The 22010-nt window shown below is 33.5% G+C and overlaps 1 protein-coding gene across 1 annotated transcript; it reads left to right on the top strand.

Annotated features, from left to right (window-relative positions):
- The first annotated feature begins 296 nt into the window (after positions 1-296).
- Positions 297-11553, top strand: LOC125651406 (F-box only protein 22-like). Its single transcript, XM_048879970.2, has 5 exons — positions 297-455; positions 562-700; positions 2037-2235; positions 5855-6185; positions 10696-11553. The coding sequence occupies exons 1-5, from the start codon at positions 325-327 to the stop codon at positions 11120-11122; spliced, it is 1227 nt and encodes a 408-aa protein (XP_048735927.1). The 5' UTR covers positions 297-324; the 3' UTR covers positions 11123-11553.
- Positions 11554-22010: the final 10457 nt, after the last annotated feature.

Genomic DNA, 22010 nt, shown 5'->3' with positions numbered 1-22010 from the left:
TTGTCTCTAGTATATTCAACTTGGTCATGAAATAAAGCATAAAAGGTTTGGAATAATTCATAATATTTTTTGTTCATTGTTACATACATTTGCAAAAAGAAAATATAGCTAGCTGTCCTATCAGTGTTGAAATTTAAAAAAAAAAAAAAAAAAAAGTTGGAGTCTTATCTGTATGTAAGTCAAAATAGATGTGTGTCCTATTGCATTTTGCACCGGTCCCACCACCCCAATAAATATTGACCAGTCCCTAACATGAAGTGAAATTGTATTCGAAACATCTCTGGGACGACTAAACTCTGATATTTTCGCGTAAGGTAAACAAAGATGGCGGATGACTGTGCACGAGAGGATGTTAAAAATCATGTTTGCACAGCAACAGTTTTACAAGACATCTCTGTCATCACTAATACAATACTGGAAATGCTTCCTATGAAGACACTTCATGCCTGTTCAAGGTAGTTGTCACCTGAAGCGAACACGATGACTGTCAAAGATGTCGCATTGTCCTACTTTCAATTTCGCTTTGTGTCCTTGTCTGATCATATTAAATTCTGTTTGTAGGGTTTGCAAATCCTGGCATGAAATAGTGCGGTCTATTAAGCAGAAGAGGAGAGACTTACATTGGTTATGTGTCCATGGAGGGGAAGAGGAGGAAATACAAAACAACGGAATTGTACAGAATTTGACACTGGCATTTCAGGTACAAAAGTGCATTTAGCTAGATTACAGCACAGGCCTCTGAATTTCTATCAATAAGCCGTTATATGATTGATCAGAGTGATATATATACCCCCTCTATATATAAATACACCAAGTATGCAACGACTGTATTTATTTATTATATACCCATCAATGTATCGTTCTTTGATACTGTGGATTTCACAGCATTCTGGATCACCACACTGTGGTTTTCTGATTCCGTATCAGTATCCTCTGAAACTGATGCCGTCACAATGACGTCACAATGCAACAATGCAACTTTATTTGTGGAAAATATTGACCACGTCACAAAACAAAAAAGTATATCTGCGTACACAAAACATAATTTCACTGTATGTCTGTATTTTTTGATAATTTGGATTACATTTAGTATCTTATAAATGCAGATTTAAAATACATAGGGGGTATATAATAAATTTATCATTACTACAGTAACTTGATCCAAAGAGTTGGATCACGTCTCGTTGACAGGCGCAGATCATCAGATCAAACTTGACGCTTCACGTCTCGTGTGATCTGATGATCCGCGCCTGTCAACTCGACGTGATCCGACTCTTCGGATCAAGTTACTGTAGTAATAATATATATATATATCGAGGGGGTACATATATATCACTCTGGTCAATCATATAACGGCTTATTGATAGAAATTCAAAGGCCTGTGATTACAGGTACAGTGTGGCTGTATAAAGCATGTGTACTCAGGTTACAGATACATCATGATTGTACAAGGTGTGTTTAGTTCGATTTACAGGTACTGAAGTCATGGCTGTACATACTATAAAACATGTTTAGTTAGATATGACACTGTCATTTCATTAACATCATGTCAGACTGTGCATGTTTAAAAGGTTACAGTTTTTTCCTGACCGTTCAAAGCATGTTTAGTTAGATTGCCAGTACATATGATCATGACTGTAAAAAGCACGTTTAGTTAGATTACCTTTACATATGATCATGACTGTAATAAGCATATTTAGTTAGATTACCAGTATACATATGATCATGATTGTAAAAAGCATGGCTCAGTGATATAATGTGCCGCAATAGCTGACACGCTCTTAGATCTGGTTAAATGCTGCAGAAAAAGTTTGTAAATTGTTTTATATATTGATACATCATGATGTTTTTCAATATACACTTTTAAAATATTAAAATGCAATACCTTGTTTAGGCTGATACACAACCAAATCAGACAAGATGTCTCACATTGTGAACATCCAGCTGCAGAAGCACAGTGTGTCATTGTCTCAGGCCTCATTGTGTAGGATCAGGGGGGCCCAGTATTATGATTTTTATCTGTTTTTATTTTTTAGAACTTAACCTCGGAGCCAGACCATGTTTTTGTTTTCTACACCTCAGCATTGTATGAGGAGACCCTACATATACCAACCAAAAATCAAAGTCGGAGACCCAGAGGATGCCAGATGCAGTCATGTGATGTTGATAGTTTTCTTAAATCTCTGGTACCCAGTTCCTGCAAGTGCTACTCAGTTGCAGCAGATGGAATTATTGGTATGAACATGCAGTCATAACATTTCTTCACAGTTTAATTATCCAATGAAACAGCAGCTTTACAGCTAATAATCATACATATTCTCTGAGTGATGCAGGGTTGAAAAACACTTCATTTTTGAGTCGGCTAATGATAGCGAGAAGACCCTTGTTATCACCGGCACTGCAATTCGGATTTTGAGTACAAACGTTTGTTGATCAATACATACGTGAGATAATACAAATAGTTCTTAATCTCTGGTCATTGAAATTTCGGCAAAATATGGGAAATATTGTGCATATCAAAGTTGTTGGTTTAAACAAAGTATTGGTTATTGTGTTCTTGCATTTAGAAGCAGTGTTACCTAATTGCAATATTTTCTTTATCATTTGGTTTGGAGAAAACGTTAATGTGCATCAATATGTTATGTACATTGTTCAATCTCTACCCAGAGTTATCGTTCCTTTCACTCACATTAGCAGTGTTATTCCACATGAAAATCCATAATTGTGATGAAAATATATCTAAAATGAATTAATGAATTCTATATTTGCTTTGTTTAAGTAAATAAACAATGAACAAGTAAATATCATCATTATTTTACATATGCACATGGTATATTTTTGTGGGAATACTTCATATTATAAACAGAACGAAGGAAGAGGCAATCAAGATATTTGAAGACTTCAAGACAATAATTTGTATCGATACCTGCTACAAATTGTGTCCGGGCTTTTACTGTTTTGTCTTTTGCGGTAGGCTTTTGATATTTGACATACAAGTACCGATAAATGATCACCTCATGTACATGTAGATGTGCTGCGTACCATAGATAGTGACCTTTGATATTGAACTTTTATGTCCACACAATTTTTGAAGCTTTTATGGGTAAATTCCTCTAGCCTATGTGTTGTGTTCCTAGTTTGTGACATTACATTTACATAGATATCTAGTTAAGCATAATTCACATGTTTTACCATACTTTAAAGTTTCAGATTTAAAGCAGGGTTTGACATTAACTTTTTTGAGCACTAGACCAATCGGGCTACTTCAAATGATTTTTGCTAGACCTGACCTTACATCCACTAGCCCTGACCAACTTTCCAGAAAAAATCTGATAGATTCTCCATATCTAAATACTTAATTTAAATGACAAATGTTAAGTTTGAACTAAAATGCATTTAATTGTCTCAAAAAAAATCTTTAGTCTCGTCATTCAGTTTGATGCTTTTACTTTCAAACATATTTTCAGTTTCTTTAAATTCTTAACGGCACAGAAATTCTTTAATCCATTTAGAATAAAATGACCTCAATATTTTTTTTAAAATTCTATTTCATAAGCCCTGCTTTGTTTCTTCCCAACGTTTTCCTTTTTTCTCTTTCTTGGGACATCTTTTGCTTTCCTTGAGGACGAGAATTTGTATTTGAATATAGACACTCCTGCACATATGTAAACACCGAAAAATTGCTGTTTACAATGTAATTCATTAATATGATAACACTTTCTTATATTCAATTCAAATGAACTGTTGTTTTTTTTTAATGAAAATGAATTCAATAATTCTATTTAACCAAAACATAACTTTACACACATTAACATTGTGTAGATGTTGTAGAACATCACTTCCAACTGCGACTTATTAGAACTAAAAATAGAGATTATGTCATCATGCGATTCAAAATTGCTCGCAAACTCTTTACAGTTATTTATTTTTTTTAGAATAAAATATCTTATGATTTAAAGTAAAGTTTCTTAAATTTGTTTATTTTTTAGACACGACCAGTCGGACTAGTAAATCGACATTTTACCCGACCAGACCTATCATTTAGTAGACTCGGTCGGTCAGATGTGCCTTAGTGTCAAACCCTGTAAAGCTTGTAAGATGGTGCTGTATACCCCTACCTCTTGATGTAAATCATGGGCAAGTCAACCATGAGACCCTTGAGGCCTTTGATTTTTATCCCACAAATGACTTGTCTCCATAGGGAATGACTTGTCTGTATAGGGAATGACTTGTCTCCATAGGGAATGACTTGTCTCCATAGGGAATGACTTGTCTGTATAGGGAATGACTTATCTCCATAGGGAATGACTTGTCTCCATAGGGAATGACTTGTCTCCATAGGGAATGACTTGTCTGTATAGGGAATGACTTGTCTCCATAGGGAATGACTTGTCTCCATAGGGAATGACTTGTCTGTATAGGGAATGACTTGTCTCCATAGGGAATGACTTGTCTCCATAGGGAATGACTTGTCTCCATAGGAAATGACTTTTTTCTATAGGGAATGACTTTTCTCTATAGGGAATGACTTGTCTCTATACTATAGGGAAGTGACGATTATGTACACATTATTCCTTTGAACACTCTAATTATACTTCTTCTACATAGACTCAATAGTGGTCTACTTCTGATCAAGTAAGGTTTCCAATAGTATTGAATCAAAATAGTATGTGTTTGTGTGCATATTTATATTTAGCCACATAGTTTTTGAGGAGAAATGTTCTTGTGTAAACTGTGTAAAACTGAAAACTTAATCAAAATAGTATTTGTTTGTGTGCATATTTATTTAGTTGCATAGTTTTTGAGAAGGAATGTTCTTGTGTAAACTGTGTAAAACTGAAAACTCATATTGTAGCCCCACCTTTTGGATGGAATATCAACTTTAACCCTTGTGGTTGCAGGGAGAAATGTCTTTTATGTGCTTCATTCTCACTCGTACTGTGGTTCTGCACTTCACACAGATGATGGAATGCAGACTTCGTGGTGATGTGTAATAAGTGAATATAGGCACTTTTGGTTCTTTAAAAAAAAAAAAGATATTTAAAGAATTCAACAAGGTTCCCATTTCTGGCCCATTTGTTCTTTTGAAAAGAAAATCATCATTTTCACAATTTCCTAATTATTTCCTCTTAAAAAGAGGCACGATCCAAGGTTTCCTAGGTTTCCAAGGTTTCCTAACTTGAACAAACTTAATTCTCCTTTAATTTCCCAGAGGATGCTTTGTACCATGTTTGGTTGATGGTCAGTTTGGTTCATTGGCTTTTGAGATTAGGCAAGAGAAACATACAGTCAGATGCCAGACAAACTAGTAAAGCTAATAGGAGTCTTTTAATGTCGTCTGTGAGAAAGAGTATCTGACACTATATTTCAAGATATGTAGGTGAATACGGATAAAGTGATAAACACAAAGAGGTGAAACCATGGCATTCTAAAGCAAATCTTTTATTTATTGTTTCATTATGTTGTCAAGAATACATCACATATGTTGTAGTTTTATCAAAATTTATGACTAACGGGTCATTGCAGGGTAGAACATATACTAAACTATACTAGAATTAATTTTTTTTTTTAAATATTTCTTCACAGCACCGGAAAGAAGTAAAAGTATTATACTATTAAATGTTTTTTCCTATCAATTTCTAAATTCTAAGTCATTTTACAGTGGAACCCTGTTATTACATTCCCCTTTTATTACATTAGTTCGCATATTATGTTGGGATTTCAAATTTTATTATGTTGTCCCCGGCATTACGTTATTTTATTGTTACAAATTGAAAAACGTAATAACTCCAACGGGGTTCCACTGTATTTAACTTGAATATATGAATGATTTTTATTTGCATTTTAATTTTAGGAAGCACTGGAAACATGTCAGAAGAAATTGAGCATGCTGAGATGGCAGTAACTTATTTAGCTATTCCTAGACTACCAGGCCTTGAAATTTATAATTTTTTTATTGACTTGAACAAACACATTTCTGTCATGAGTCCAGAAATCCCTGATCATTTCAATGTTGAGGAAGTGACCTCAGTGCCATTTGATGTGGAGGTCAAGGCCATACTGTTTTTCTCCGACCTTCATTTTTGTCCCCAGGAGATTCAGCTAGGATTAATGGACTACTACAATGGCTGCCCAGTGGTTGGGGGATATGTTGATCATATTCAGTCACCGCTATGTGATGATGAGTAAGTGCATTTCAATTTTATTATTAGATTATAATTGAATGCAAAAGACAAAGGTACTAAAATCTGTTTATCAAAATGTATATAAATTCTGAAAAATAATAGTCAATTGAGCCACACAATGATTCACTTAGCATCCTCGGCAAAATGTGTAGCTGTGAAGGCAGCCATGTTACATATAGTTCTACGGGGCTTATTTATCAAAATATTGTAAACGTAATTAGGCCTATTTAAGGTGAAGTTTTTCATGACAGAAAATATATGTAGGCTATGCATGCAATGCGTATTTCACTGCCCTTTAAAGATTGAATTTGAAATTGCTCAGCGAAAATACTGGAAATTGCATTGTTTAGGCCAACTCAAAATAAATTAAGTCATTAAATATCAGAAAATGTAATAATTTGCGGCTTTTAACTCTATGAAAATTTCTACCCTTGTATGCAATGCTGTCGCTGATAGTAAATCCTACACAAGACATAATGGTATGTCAATGTTACTGATGTCATCTGATATGTTACATGTACGTATGATTTTTTTGTTTGCGTTGTTGAAAGGTGGATCAAGCAATGAAGCAATACCCTCCCCCTTTCCCTAGTGAAAAATGTATTTCAGAATGAACAGGGCAATATTTTCTTGGTAAATCATTAATTCGAATATAACATCATACAGAGAAAGATGTTTTACGACAGTGATATGTGTACAAGTAGATTCTATGTGTCTTGCTTGACAACAAGAAAACAATCTGTATATGAAACCACAGATGTAATTGCACATTGACTTTCTATTCTATAGAAGGCCCAAAACAGTGCTGCGACGTAAAATTCAGAGAGAGAAAAATACTTCTGGCAAATGGTTGTCAAGGGAGTGTGTCCCCATACCAAACCAGATTATACAAAAATAACCTGTGTTCCTCAATTTCAATTTGACCAATCAGAGATTAGAATACAATAAGAATCAAGTTATAAAGAAATGAAATGTTCTAAAATTTTCTTGTCAAGAACAATACGACAGCAAATTGTTAAATTAATGTGAAATTTTTTTCATTGGTTTTTTAGCTCACTTGAGCTGAATGCTCAAGTGAACTTTTCTGATCACATTTTGTGCGGCTTCCAAGTTAAAATTTTTACATGCATATTGGGATATATGTGACAAATCTTTCTCAAGAACAGGACCATGATTATTCATATGAATATGCAAGCATTCCCAGGTAGTGCAGATTCAAGTTGTTCAAAGTGTGGTTCCTGTGAGGCCACAATAGGGAGTTTTACATGGGAATATGTAGGAATTTTTTTTATCAAGCACAACAGGGCTATGATTAGTCATATTGAAATGCAAGCATCCTCAGGTAGTGTAAATTTAAATTTGTTCAATTTATGTGTCCCAGAGGTTGGGCCATAACAAGATATCAATGTCTGATATGAGAATTTACAGGAAAACATTTCCTCTGAATTTTTTAATTTAGAACTTTTATATTTTGTATATAGATGTATGGCAAACCCTTACTATTTATTCATAAAATAAGATATCTCTTTAAGAGAGATATCTCTTTACACTAGAGAGATATCTATTGGTTGTAGGGATATCTCTGTAAGTTGGAGAGGTATCTTGTTACACTAGAGAGATATCTCTTTAACTAGAGAGATATCTCTTTAACCGAAAGAGATATATCTTTAAACAAAAGAGATATCTCTTTAACCAAAAAGATAGCTCTTTAAACAAAAGAAATATCTCTTTATGCTAGGGAGATATCTCTTTCTCTTTAAGATATATCTCTGAAAGCTAGAGTGATATCTCTCAAAGAGAAAGATATATATCATAATGACTTTTCCTTGTTGCCATTGATAAGATGTAACCCTATTTTTTAACCAATCAAAATATTTCTAGTGTAAAATTGGTGGAAAATATTGAAGAGGTGGTTGGGGTAATATTATCAAGTTGCCAAGAGGCTGAACCTAGCCTAAAACTCTTGAGACAAAGATAAACTCTTTAATTTCTTTGTTTATAAAAGATATTAATTTTTTCTAAACATTATTTACAATAAATTCAAATGGAAAAGAAATAGAAGATTGCAGCCATCATGGTAAGATTTGCTTTTTCGGGCTTCCGGTTTCCTTATTCAAACTTATAAGAAAATATTGGAAAGAGATATCTCTTTCTCTTTGAGAGATATCTCTTTTTCAACAATTAGAGAGATATCTCTTATACTTTTAGAAATATCTCTATAGGAATTCTTAGAGAGATATCTCTTTATATGAAGGAGATATCCCAAAATAAGAGGTATCTCTCAGAGTAAGAGATATCTCTAAGTGAAAGAGATCTCTCTCAAAGTGAAAGAGATATCTCTCTAAATGAAAGAGATAACTCACTAAGTGTAAGAGATATCTCTAAAGGTAAAAGAGAGATCTCTCTAAGTGAAAGAGATATTTCTCTAAGTAAAAGAGATATCTCTCTAAGTGAAAGAGATATCTCTTTTTTTTTAGAGAGATATCTCTTAAAATTAAGATATATCTCTCATTTTAAATAGATATCTTTTTAAAATACGAGATATTTCTTTAATTTAAACATATCTTATTTTTCGAATAAATAGTAAAAGGTCTTGCCATATATAGATTCCTTACAGCAAGACTTTATATTGCATACCATGATTTTTATGCCCCGGAATTGAAGATTAGGGAGCATATAGTTTTTGGCCTGCCTGTCTGGAAAAAACTTGAACCTTGGTCATATCTTTTACACCACAAGGGCTAGAGCTTTCATATTTAGTATGTGTATTTCTTGTGGCAAGACCTTTCCATTAACACCAAAATATTTGACCTTGTGACCTTAACTTTGATGTAATCTGGCGACATTAGTGTTTCACAAACACATCTTGCTTTATCTTTTGACATTGTACTTATTTATTCCTTTTTAAATCAAATTCCTTAGCTAAATAAATATCAGCAATATTTGTCTATTTCTTTTTAAATTGAATTGCCTAGTTAAATGAATATCAACACTATTTGTTTATTTCTTTTTAAATTGAATTGCCTAGTTAAATAAATATCAGCAATATTTGTCTATTTCTTTTTAAATTGAATTGCCTAGTTAAATAAATATCAGCACTATTTGTTTATTTCTTTTTAAATTGAATTGCCTAGTTAAATAAATATCAGCAATATTTGTCTATTTCTTTTTAAATTGAATTGCCTAGTTAAATAAATATCAGCAATATTTGTCTATTTCTTTTTAAATTGAATTGCCTAGCGAAATAAATATCTGAGCATTATTGGTCTATTCTGTTTAGATTTGATTGCCTGTAGTGGAGTAGCTCAGTAGGTTAACGTGTCAACTGTTGATCTGTAGTTCATGTGTTCGAGTCTAGCAGGGATTTTAGTTTTTTTCTTCAGATTACTGCAGTTTTAAACTAAATAAGGTAAATTTGAAAATTTCAGATTTAAAATAATCTTGTACATATCCACCACTTTCCATCCATATCAGATTTTTGAGGTGTGTTATTCCTCCTTATTGTTTGTTCAAATGGTGGCACAATTGAGGTCAGCAAGGGGCTGTGGTTTAGGAAATATCATTAGAAATCTCGTGAAGAACAACAAATGTACAATTTGTCAAATTGATGTGAAAGCATCTTCAAACCATGAATCCTGGGACCAGAACAGGTGGATTTAGGCTAAAAATAGAACAGGTGGAATTAGGCTAAAAATAGAACAGGTGGAATTAGGCTAAAAATATTAAAGCATTGAAAAATATGTAGAAAAAAATCTTTGAAAATCTTAACAGTTTAGCAAAATGATATTCAAGTTGTATGGGTGCAGATCTAAATGAGAGACTGCTCCCATGGCCATAGTAAGCATACAGCTGAGATCTAAAGATTCCCCATTAGACTATTTTAGAATGTTCTAATGACCATAAAACGATTACAATTGTCAGAATGATATAAGCACCTTGAGATATGTAGTGTTCAGAAAAGTTCAATAACAGGTCTTGTCTTGGTGTTGAGTGGATTCACCATGCATTCCAAATGTATGTCTCATTTCTGTTTGTATAAGGTGGCCTGGTTTTTTTTTTTATATGTAATAAATGTCTTGGTTTTTGCACCTTTTGAAGGAGGGAGGACAGTTTTATTGTTCATTGTTGATTCCATCCCTGATCAAGTTTGACGTTGTAGCTCCTCGAAATATGTATGTGACTTTTGTGTCGTGATGGATGAACTAGCGTTATTTAATCCAATTAATGATTATAACCTGAAATCATGCTGTATAGTCGCATCAAGAGAAATACTGACTAGTTCAATTTGGTAAAGTATGAAACTAATTATAGTACATGTGTCTACAAGTAGACTGTACCTCACACGTTTGAATAAGGTCCATATATAACTTATAAATGACTGATACACGTAAAATTCCTCCATGTCTCTGTAATTTGGAATTAAATCTCATGACATATTATGATAAAAGAGACTGATATAATATACTTGCGAGAGTTGCTTTTCTTTCACCATTTTTTGTTGTATTTGTAGATGTCCCGAGTCCCAGGTTCGCTGCATCGCCCTGTGTGGACCAAATGTACATGTGGCATCTGTCATTGTGAAGGAGGACATAAGTGAGGAGAAACAAATAGAAAAAGAACTTTTGAAACTCAAGGAGTGTAACCTACCAACAGAGAAGACATTTGCTTTTATGTTTGCATGCCTCGGAAGGGGAAAATCTTACCATAAAAACAAAGAAAATGTGGAGTCTTCCATATTTAGACGGATATTTCCACATACACCATTGTTTGGCTTCTTTGGTAATGGAGAGATTGGCATGAATTATCTTCATCCATATGATCCCATTCAAAACTGTTCCAAGTCAAAAAAGTCCAAATTCGAAAGACACCATCCAAAACTTTCCCATGCTTACACTTCTATATTTCTGTTGGTATCCATCACATCTGGCAAGATGTGAAAAATATTGTGTATATTTTTTTTTAGCTCGCCTGAATTGAGAGTTGGGTGATGATAATTGAAAACGGTTCTGCATTATGGTATCACTAGGTCAAAGGTCAAGGTCACAATTGACATAAATTTATGGTAGGGGTCAGGGATGACTAGAGTTACAGTCACATTAAAGGAATTCAGATGTATGTAGGATCATATACAGAATTCCTCCACATATTCGTACATGTATATTAAAGCTTTCTGAATACAAGTGTCACTTTTTATAAGTCAGATAAAGCTGTTTTGTAGTGTTTAGGTGAATATAAACATCATGATTTGATAATGTAGCAATATGTTGGTCATGCCAGTTTGTTCCAGCTGTTCTGCTTTGTATTTTAATCAGGACACTTACAAAGAATGTCATGGCAAAGTTCAAGCAAAATAAAAGAAGAAATAGTGCAATTTGAGTTGTTTTATTGAGAATATTGTAATACACATGTACATTTCACATAACTGAAAAATAGCCAGTAAGATACTGATATCTGCTATATTTTTAGAATTGCTCATTTTCACTGTCTTCTTGTGCTGTAATTATCATTGCGAGTGGCAGTATTTATTTCATTAGCTTTATAAGGGGAAACTTCATTTAGGGTGATGAAACACGAAATATTCGAAGTAGGTTGCCCGCAAAATATAAATCATCGCGAAATACCAAACGTAAAAAGTGCAAAATTTTAGCTCCGCGAAATTAAAGCCCTGGACAGCAATCTTGCATATGACACCTGTCTATATGTACACGATCTGTAGTGTACACTAACAGTCTTACATACTGGGATTGTCTTCTTAACAAAGTTTCAAGGACGTCGGTATTGAACGGGTACCTAGTTATTCTAATGTACATATATCATTTTATTTCTACAACTTTGAAAAACTAAAACCAATAATAAATCAATGAAATTAATCATAATTCTGTAACAAAATCAATATGCCAATTGTTTCATTAGTTGTGCAATCTGTTTTGGTGTGTACTAGTACATACAAATATGAAGGGAAAAGAAAATGATTTATTCAATAAACTGATCAATAAATATTCAATAAAATCAATCAGATTGGTGGTAGTTCATGATTATTTCAAAGTGCACATTTACAAAACAACAGAAACATATCATTTCTCTGCTATGACTTCGAAAAACTATAGAAAACTGATTGCTTTTTCCCAAAAATGGTATGTTAAATGCTCTAGTGTAGAAGATAAAAATGGGCAGGGTTAGTTGAAAGTGATCTGAAAAAAAAAATATTCAAATTACTTAACGCAAGTTTGTACCTACACAGGTAATCGGCTTTCTTACTTTAAAATAAGAATAAAAAGGAAAAATTATATCTTATTCTAAAGCTTTTTAAAAAAAAAATTAAGGACTTTACTGCTTCGCCGTAAATTGAATGGGCTGGGGGATGTATATTAAACGATTCTTTCTCTAGATGTGCTTCGACTCTTTAAAGTGAGCTCACCTGACTGAAATTTTTTTTATGCATATCGACAAGGAACCATATGAGTAATGGTGGGGGGATATAGAATGTTATAACAAATCTGAAATCTACATTTACTTGAAACGCAATGTTCAGCACTGGTTCGATCCCTACAATTTAAAATAACACTTTCTTGTCAGAAAATAACACATGCCGAGAATCTTTTTGCTTTACAGCTGTAAAAAAATGTTTTTAAAGAAATCTGAAAAATTCTTTCATCCCTAAAACTTTACCAACGGAAGTTTGTGGTATATTTCAGGAAAATGTTTCAGCATCTCCATGCCAAAAAGTGGGGTAAACGTCAACGCTTTGGGCTTGTGGAAGAAAGTTCTTCAAAGTCCTGGATTCGACTTGTAGATAGATCTAGAATATGAATAGCATACCTACTTCCAGTGAATATATGTTTTGTTGTTGGATATATTTCATTTTATTCAGGTATAAAATATCACATAATGTCATGGTTGTAAATTTCAAATAACAAATTGAAACCAGGCATAATCTATAGCACTATGCAGTTATAACGGTTAAAGAATAAGTGACTGTATAAATAACATGACAAGTGATGATATAATAAACTAAGGGGTCCTTATATTTATATAATAGATATGATCAACAGACAAAAAGAATAAACATTACATGACTAACAATTTGAAGTTTGGCGGGTTTTGATTAATAGTAGCAGAATGCGATGAAAAATGACAAGCTTCATACATATTTTATAATAGAATACCAAAGTGTTAAAAAAATACTAGTAAGTATTAAACAAAATTGGACATGTTTTCTGATTATACCCCTTGCCTTGCTGGCTAATAAGGACTTTACAGCTTTTTTAAAACTTTGCTTAGTTGCCAACTCTTTTGTATCTAAAGGCAAATTATTCCAATCCATGATAGCATTGTAAAGAAAAAAAACAAGAAGATTCTTTGCCTTTTATCTTGGGTATGATAAATTTTTTGTTGCAGCATTACTATTGTTTAGAAAAATTGATCACAGAGATAATGTGGGACTTTACCATGAAACATATTACAGGGTTCAATCTTAGTTGAGTAGATCTGTCGTCCACTCTTAACATGCCCAAAGAATCTAGAATGTCACTAGAAATGCTAGCTCTAGGACCTAGATTTAAAATAAATCTGACAACTTTGTTTTGGGTTACTTGCAATTTTTGTTTAAGTTGTTTGCCAATACCAAGAAGAAAATGCATAATCAAAATACATGTAGCATTGTATTAAAGCAGAACATAAGGTCTTTTTTGACTAAATTTAGGCAAGATGCATTTCTGTACAAAAAATTAAGTTTAGCATTTACCTTTTGTATGATGCTTGAAACAATATTTTCACATGAGAGAAAATTATATATACATGTACATACACCTAAATATTTAACACTATCAGATGCTTTGATTTCATGACCATTACATAGAATTTTAAAACGTGTAACATTTTTCAATTTTTGGGGTGGTCCAAATAAAATGGTTTCTGTTTTTCAAGGTGAAGAGACAGTTTGCTATTTACAAGCCATGAAGAGCAATTTTCCATAACATTCCCTAGCTTTTGTGCAATGGCAACAGGATCTCTATGAACACATATAAAATCAACTTGCAGTCTTTGTCAATACTTATAGACATATCATTGACAAATTAAGAATAGAAGAGGGCCTAAAATGCTCCCCAGAGGTACTCCACAATCTATTGGGTTAAAATTGGATGCTACATTATTGACATGAACTTGCTGCTGTCTATCAGATAAATAATACATAAACCACTCTGCTAAAACTCCTAAAACCTCTAATTTGTCACATAAGATTTTATGATCGACAGTGTCAAATGCTGTTTTGTAAGTCTAACATTATCATACCAGTAAAAAGCCTCTTGGGTGTATTACTTCTAATAAAATCTAACATGTATTAAACAGGTATCCGTAGAAAAATGGCTTCTAAAACATGACTGATAAGAATAAACAAGTTGTTACTGTTAAAAAAATGTGCAAGTTGTACATTGACACAATTTTCCACTATCTTTGACACTATACATAGTATGCTAACTGGCCTATAATTTTTTTCCCAATATTTATTTCAATTACCGTACCGACAAACATACAATCACTCACACACATGTACATCATGGCTAGACGATATGGCAACAGAATATAAATAGATGATTACAAACATGTATTTTTTCAGTTCAACCATCTTGTTTTGAATGCATCAGTATCGTTCTTTGTTTTATACATTTTTTCCCTTGAAATTCATATGCTTTCAAGTACTTAATCATTCTGAAATAGTAATTTTTCATTTGGAACATATACCTTTTGACAGGCATTATGATAAGATTGATGATTTCATATTCTCTGGGAAGACTTAATATCATTGTACTGGCATCAAATTTGAGTCTTTTTCTAGATTTTTCAAATATCCATTTTTCTAAAAGGAATATTCCGGCAATTGTCTAGTTCCGGTTGTTATCCTCACACGGTGAATTACGATATCACTTTTGTTATTTTTACAGTGTGAAAATCACAGTTCTGTGAAATTATAAATTTTTATTCAATGTGTAAATTATGTTGTGTTTTACTGTTGAAAATGTAATGAAAATATTAATGTCTCTTTTTACAAAGGAATTTGATACTGGCCTGTTTGTATGCAGTGCATTGTTACTTCTTGGAAAAAGTCTTGTAGTACAGAAAGGTTAGTCCATGGGGAAGGATGGGATGGTACTAGTAACCAAGCACCTGTGTTATTTGTTTGAAAAGAGGGATACATAATAATTATTATTTCTTGATTAGTATTCAGTTTGATGATCTTTGCCGATTTATATTTGATGTATGTATGGGTTTCGTGTATATAAATGACACGCACATATACACAGTGTGCAATAATTCAATACTTTCGATTAATTATTTACTGTTCGAAAGTTCCTAGAAACACGGCAGCACGGACTGATAGGGGCACTGACGGACCATATCGACTACCCGAGTACAACTACACGTACATGTATTACTGGTGAAACATTTCCATCTGAAAACTGGAAGAGACATGATTTCTTCAGGATCAGTTTAATCTTCATTCTCATGAAAACATCTCTCATCTCCTTTTTAATTAGCTATAGATTGTCATTAACAATTCAAGTATTGGGCCTCAACCGTCAACCAAACAGACTATTTAAACATCTGTTTTACTTCTCACAAGGAGCACGCAAACTTGTCTCTAATAAAGCAAAAAATCTGACACAAAAGTTATGAAAAGTGTAAAAACATTGCAATCTTTTTATACCTCCGGTAAGCTAAGCTTCATAAGTATATCTATTCCGGCGTGATTGGTGTGTACATTTTGAATTTATACCGAGAAGCGCTACCACACTTTATGTGATTGGTGTGTATATTTTGAATTTATACCGAGAAGCGCTACCACACTTTATGTGATTGGTGTGTATATTTTGAATTTATACCGAGAAGCGCTACCACACTTTATGTGATTGGTGTGTATATTTTGAATTTATACCGAGAAGGGCTATCACACTTTATGTGATTGGTGTGTATATTTTGAATTTATACCGAGAAGGGCTATCACACTTTATGTGATTGGTGTGTATATTTTGAATTTATACCGAGAAGGGCTATCACACTTTATGTGATTGGTGTGTATATTTTGAATTTATACCGAGAAGGCCTATCACACTTTGTGATTGGTGTGTATATTTTGAATTTATACCGAGAAGCACTACCACACTTTATGTGATTGGTGTGTATATTTTGAATTTATACCGAGAAGCGCTACCACACTTTATGTGATTGGTGTGTATATTTTGAATTTATACCGAGAAGGGCTATCACACTTTGTGATTGGTGTGTATATTTGGAATTTATACCGAGAAGCGCTACCACACTTTATGTGATTGGTATGTATATTTTGAATTTATACCGAGAAGGGCTATCACACTTTATGTGATTGGTGTGTATATTTTGAATTTATATCGAGAAGCACTATCACAATTTATCGCGAGATTTTCAATAGTGTGTCTTGAATGTGACCAAGGTCAACTAATGAAGTCAAGGTCATTGGCTGGGTACAGGAATAGAAAGCACAATCGTGGTCCTTTTGACATGTCAAGATCAGAGCAGTCTGAAGAGCAAACTCATATTTGATACACTGTATATTGTTTTATATCATAGTGACCTGAATTAAAAACAACAAGGTAACACGTTTTGTTCAGCTAATACCTGTACTCGTTGACCTTGGAATACGGTTAAACCTTCTGAATCTCTTCCACAATATTATAGAGCACTTTCCCTCCCTGTGCAGCACGTCTTAAATTATTTATAAAAAATTGACAAAAATGGATAATATTTTCTATAAAGCTGACCTATTTGGTGCTAAATTTCAACATTACCTATTGTAATTGATATATTTGTGTACACCGTGATGTACAATTAAACAATCGTGGCTCGTCAATAGCAAATCTTAAACATGATATTGCTACATATCACGATCTCTTAAAAGGAAATGTACACAATGTAGCTCAAATTTTGAGAAGAAAAAAAATAACAAAATGATACAGAAATTTATACACTCGTATTTTATAATAAAGAAAATTCAACCTAAAATTTCGGATATTTGGGACTTTTTAGAAAATTTGATTTAGAAAAAAATTGTACATTCGGCAAAACCATCTTCCCGAGTCAAAGGTTTCTGAACCATTCCGTTTCATATAAACTTAAATTTACATAAATCAGAGCGGATAAGAAATTCTTGACTTGGGAAAGATATGCTTAAACATGTGTCAGTCTGTCAAACGACTCCTGGTTTTCCTGATTTTTCCTTATTTTGAGCTGTTCCTGATTTTTTTCTAATTCTAGGCAAAAAAAAAACCCTCTTGATTTCAATTTATCCTCTTCAAAACTTGCAATGTGTTAAATTCTTGTGCAAAATAAGAATAAATATATGTTAATTAATTAGAGAAAATATTTACTGTTCAACATACAGTTTGTGATATTTTCTATATGAATTTCTTATTATGAAAAGGAAAAAACAAGAATATAGACTTTGGTAGTCCAAAGTAGCAAAATGGCTTTAAGGCTAATGAAAAGAACACAGTCATATCAAATTTAGGACGAAAAAGAACAATAAATGTGGTGCATCTTTTGGAAAGAGTAGTCTAACTTAATGTAATCTAATACTGGGGGGGGGGGGGGGGGTAAATAGTCATAATTCTTATCTGCAAAATGGACTATTACACTCAAACACTAGTTCATATCATTTTAAATCTTGAAAATGAATACAGGTCAACCATGGAAGACTTACAGTGAAATGAAAGTGGGTTAAGTGCAGACCCTTGAAGTAAACCTATATTAAGACATAATATAAGTCTGATATAGATTACATGTATAGTAAATTGATAGAGGTAAGGAAGGGTGAGAAAACTTGCAATGGACCTTGAAAAGTTTGACCATTAATAAATAAATGAATTAACAAATAAAGAGGAAATTCTGATAAAGGAATGTGAAGACACCATTGAATTAAAAATATGAAAAAAGATCAAGGGCATTGTACACCTGTCATGTTGTATTCTTGAACTTGCTCTCTTTACACATATGTTTCCTTCTTCACATTACTTTTGCGTGTGTTAGTTAAAGCAACTCGTATCAGTGTCTGATCGCATACTATGGAAAACTCTTCTTTTTAAACCACTTGGGGGAACTAATTGTGTATAATCGATCAACGGCAACATAAATTTCACATCAGGTGATCTATATGAAGCATTACCGTGCCTTTAATAAAACAAAATGCAAAAAGAAACGGTAAGAAGTAAGTCACTGTGTTACTAAATGGCCCCAGGTTCCACATGACACAGTGATGAAGCATGTAAATCTCTAGCGAAGTGAAGAAATACGCAACTGTATAATCTAAACTACCAGATCAGATTCGTATTGGTCCTGTTCATGTGCATGCGTTTTACTAATACACAAAATGGCAAGAAACCTTTCATGAAATGTGCTAATCCTAAATACAGAAATAGCAAGTTGCTGTGTCACGGTCATGGGAATTTGCTATCACAGCAGGAGTGAGGCAGTGTTGTCTGATTGATATACGTTAATCGATTATACTGGGTTTTTTTTTAATTAGCGTAAAATACTATATAATGATAATAATGCACTATCATAGTTCATGTTTTAGAAATTCATGATTACACGTGATGGCAAGTTAACATTAATTACGTGCATCGCCATAGACTCTAATGGCAAAACAACACATCTGTATTCCTTTCATCTGAGTTATATAGGTTTTTGGAAATTGAAATGTTAAAAAAAAAACTTTGTTAAGGCCAAAGATAGTCTAGCACTTTTAAAAACAAGCAAGGTATGAGCATAACCATATGCGATCATAATTTTTAAAGATGTGAACCCAAATAAAAGTATCCTCGTCTCGGTTGAAGTTATAGTGCAGCAATGAAACGCTACCAAACCAACGGGACGGTGAAAGCCAACTTCACAGCTAATGACTTTACGCCTTCCATTGGAGTCGAAGCATTATCGTGTCATGAATCTTCCGTCTTCAAATAAAAAATTCATGGTGCCAGTCCGATGCTGAAAAATTCTATCCTTTGAACCAGCAACCCTTAATGCAGTGAAGTGAAGATTAAAATGAATGGGGTGGATAACAAAGAAAAGTGAAATAGAAAAGGGTGATTTACGGTTCGCAGTCAAACGTAGGGATCGACCGCCATTTTTGCCTTTGGTAACCTAGCTTTATGAAATATTAAATGAAATCATACAGCTAGATAACCAAAGACAAAACTAGCACCGCCATCTTGTCACGTGATTCCTAATTGCCATCACGCCGCCATCTTTACGCCATATGGCCTCGAGTGATGTGTGATCTTAAGTCTCAGGTTCCGGGGGATTTTAGTCTCTTGTTCCATATCTCTGGCTGTACTTATATTTCCTGAAATGAGAAAACCAAGTTGATACAAACAAATCCTCAAGTTAATGAAAAAAAGTCTAAGTTTGGTACTTACATTAGGGGTATGAATACTACAAATTCCGCATGCAGACGTTGTCGATTTATCAAAAGTAAAAGCTATGTGTCAAGAATTGCTCAAATGTTACACATGGTTCAAATTATTCCCATGATTCATCCATGATCAGTCATGGAGAGTGAAATTCAATTTAGTTTGAATATTTGTATGTTTGCAAGTAAGCGAAATGAGGCTTGAAAAGTATTGCGTACATGAACATTTGTAATCTTCTCTGGTACAATGGAGTTTAAAAAGATTAGGTTGATTAATTCATTAACTAACAAATTGTTCTTACTTTGACGCACTGGGGATTAATATTTGAACTTTCAACTGCACCAGTACATGAAAACAGCTGCACACGTAGAAAACATAATCATATTATAATTTAAAGTCTACTCGCAAATCTATGAAATCCTCAACGGGATTGTTACCTTCTAGCAATATTGTTGGAAGATGGCGAGTACCTTCTGATCTAGATTGAAAAATGTACGTTAACAAGCGTTTCAAAGAAATTTTAACTGATCATATCCTCTTTTTGATTAAATGACGAATATTTCTGATCGAGTCTCAGAAGTCGAACTAGACACCCTCTCAGCCTCCGGTAACTTAGCTTTATGATCTTGCAAACTCAATCACAGAGCCAAGCAACCAAAGGCTTAACAGGCGAACATCAACTCGGGCCAAACTCTGCGATTAGCTTCAAAGAACTTTGAATTCACATCTGCCCTGATGCATTGGTTAGTATAGTTTGTTTAACTTAGCATTTAAAAACTATATCTTAAATCACATGCACAGGAGACACACATGCACGGTATGTATATCAACAATGTCAAAAGCGGAATGAGAAATAAACGGTGGTAAACGTTGCAACATAATTTAAATTGAGGAAACTGGCGTTACGCTGAGAATACATTACTGATTGTAATGTGAAAATCATCTAAATGTTTTTAATACCATGAAACGTCTATCACTAGAAAATCTGCTTACCACATTAGAAAATACAGAATAGTGCAAGCCCAAATCAAACAACAAGGACGGCTCCATAAACCATCTAATATTAACCGCATGCAAAGAAAAAAGTAAAAAGAAAGAGTGAAATGTGTTGAATCATGTGTTTAAAGACAGAAAAGACCCCAAAAGCAGTGAAATGAAACAGAACAAAATCTCGAGCCCGAGGGCATACAGTTTGGGAGAAGTCTCCGTCTAATGATATTATCGATATGCTATAAATCTTGCACGTTGGGGGTTTCAAAGGGTTGAGAAACAGCGAAGTTGATATTAAATAAATTTTGAGGGAAATATAAATTTCCGTCCATGATGCTACATCAATAGAAAAGAATTGGTCTTCAATATGTAAGTACTACCACGCAACTTCTCATGATAAAATCACAAGATTATATACCGAGTTTTGTAGACAACATGGTATTGAAAAAATGACGAATTCCTGAGAAACACTGGGTATGGTTTTTCTTCTGAGAGGTTCCGGTGAATTGGCATCTTATGAAAATTGTGGTGAAATGAGTCCTCATTTTTGCCTCCGGTAACTTAGCTTTATAATATTGCAAATACAATCATACAGCCAAGCAACCAAAGACAAAACTGACGAAAATCTCGGCTTCGTCCGGATCAGTCCGCCCCAGTGTCCGACAGCCAGCTAACACAGAGAAAAGTCACTTCATCTTCATTCCGAATGTTTGACTATATCATGATCATTCAGTTCATGCATGTAAAATATGAGCTCTGTTTTCAATTAAAACATCACATTTACATGTACTTATATAAGTATTAGAAAAATAACAAAAGCTGTTGTCAATATCCTGCAATATATCCAACAAATTCGTCAGAACAATTCTGATAAATATGTTTCTTACGAGTCAATCAATATTAGATGGTCTTTTACTGAGAAATTCAGGGGGAAATTTGAAAACAATAGCTGAATCCGTGCAGCAGTTTCTCCCATCCTAAATATATTTACTTGCCATGAAAGTCTGAACAATTTACGTTAAATTACAGCTGGGCTTTTCTACAAAATAGATATATAACTACTATTCCTTGTTGGATATTTATTAGGACGATAGAAACACGTGTTGGGAAGCCATAAAATTCGTCAATTTCCCCTTCCTCTCTCCCCCAGTGCGAGATAAACTGTACTGATAATGTTCACTTCGTACAAGGGATTGTTAATGGTCGCGCGAGAAAGAGCTACTGGCAGTTAGACAACCTAATTTGAATGAAACAGAATATTTCTGCTTTCAGAGGTTTTTCAAGTGCCTTGACGCCCGCCCTATTCAATATTTCAAATTGACAGTTTAGAAAATCTTCCGACAGTTAAAAGCAACACCTTTTCTTATATAACGACTGTAATAGAAAAAGGCAA

This window comes from Ostrea edulis, chromosome 5 (genome assembly GCF_947568905.1).
Source record: "Ostrea edulis chromosome 5, xbOstEdul1.1, whole genome shotgun sequence".
NCBI lineage: Eukaryota > Metazoa > Mollusca > Bivalvia > Ostreida > Ostreidae > Ostrea > Ostrea edulis.
The sequence above is the reverse complement of the archived record's forward strand: the minus strand, read 5'-3'. Positions and strand labels throughout refer to the sequence as shown.

Bases quoted from the DNA above. Each gene is read 5' to 3' on its own strand.
- LOC125651406 (XM_048879970.2), top strand. From the start codon at position 325: ATGGCGGATGACTGTGCACGAGAGGATGTTAAAAATCATGTTTGCACA. The intron at 456-561 runs GTAGTTGTCACC...TTCTGTTTGTAG, and splicing joins ACACTTCATGCCTGTTCAAG to GGTTTGCAAATCCTGGCATG. The intron at 2,236-5,854 runs GTATGAACATGC...TTTTAATTTTAG, and splicing joins TGCAGCAGATGGAATTATTG to GAAGCACTGGAAACATGTCA.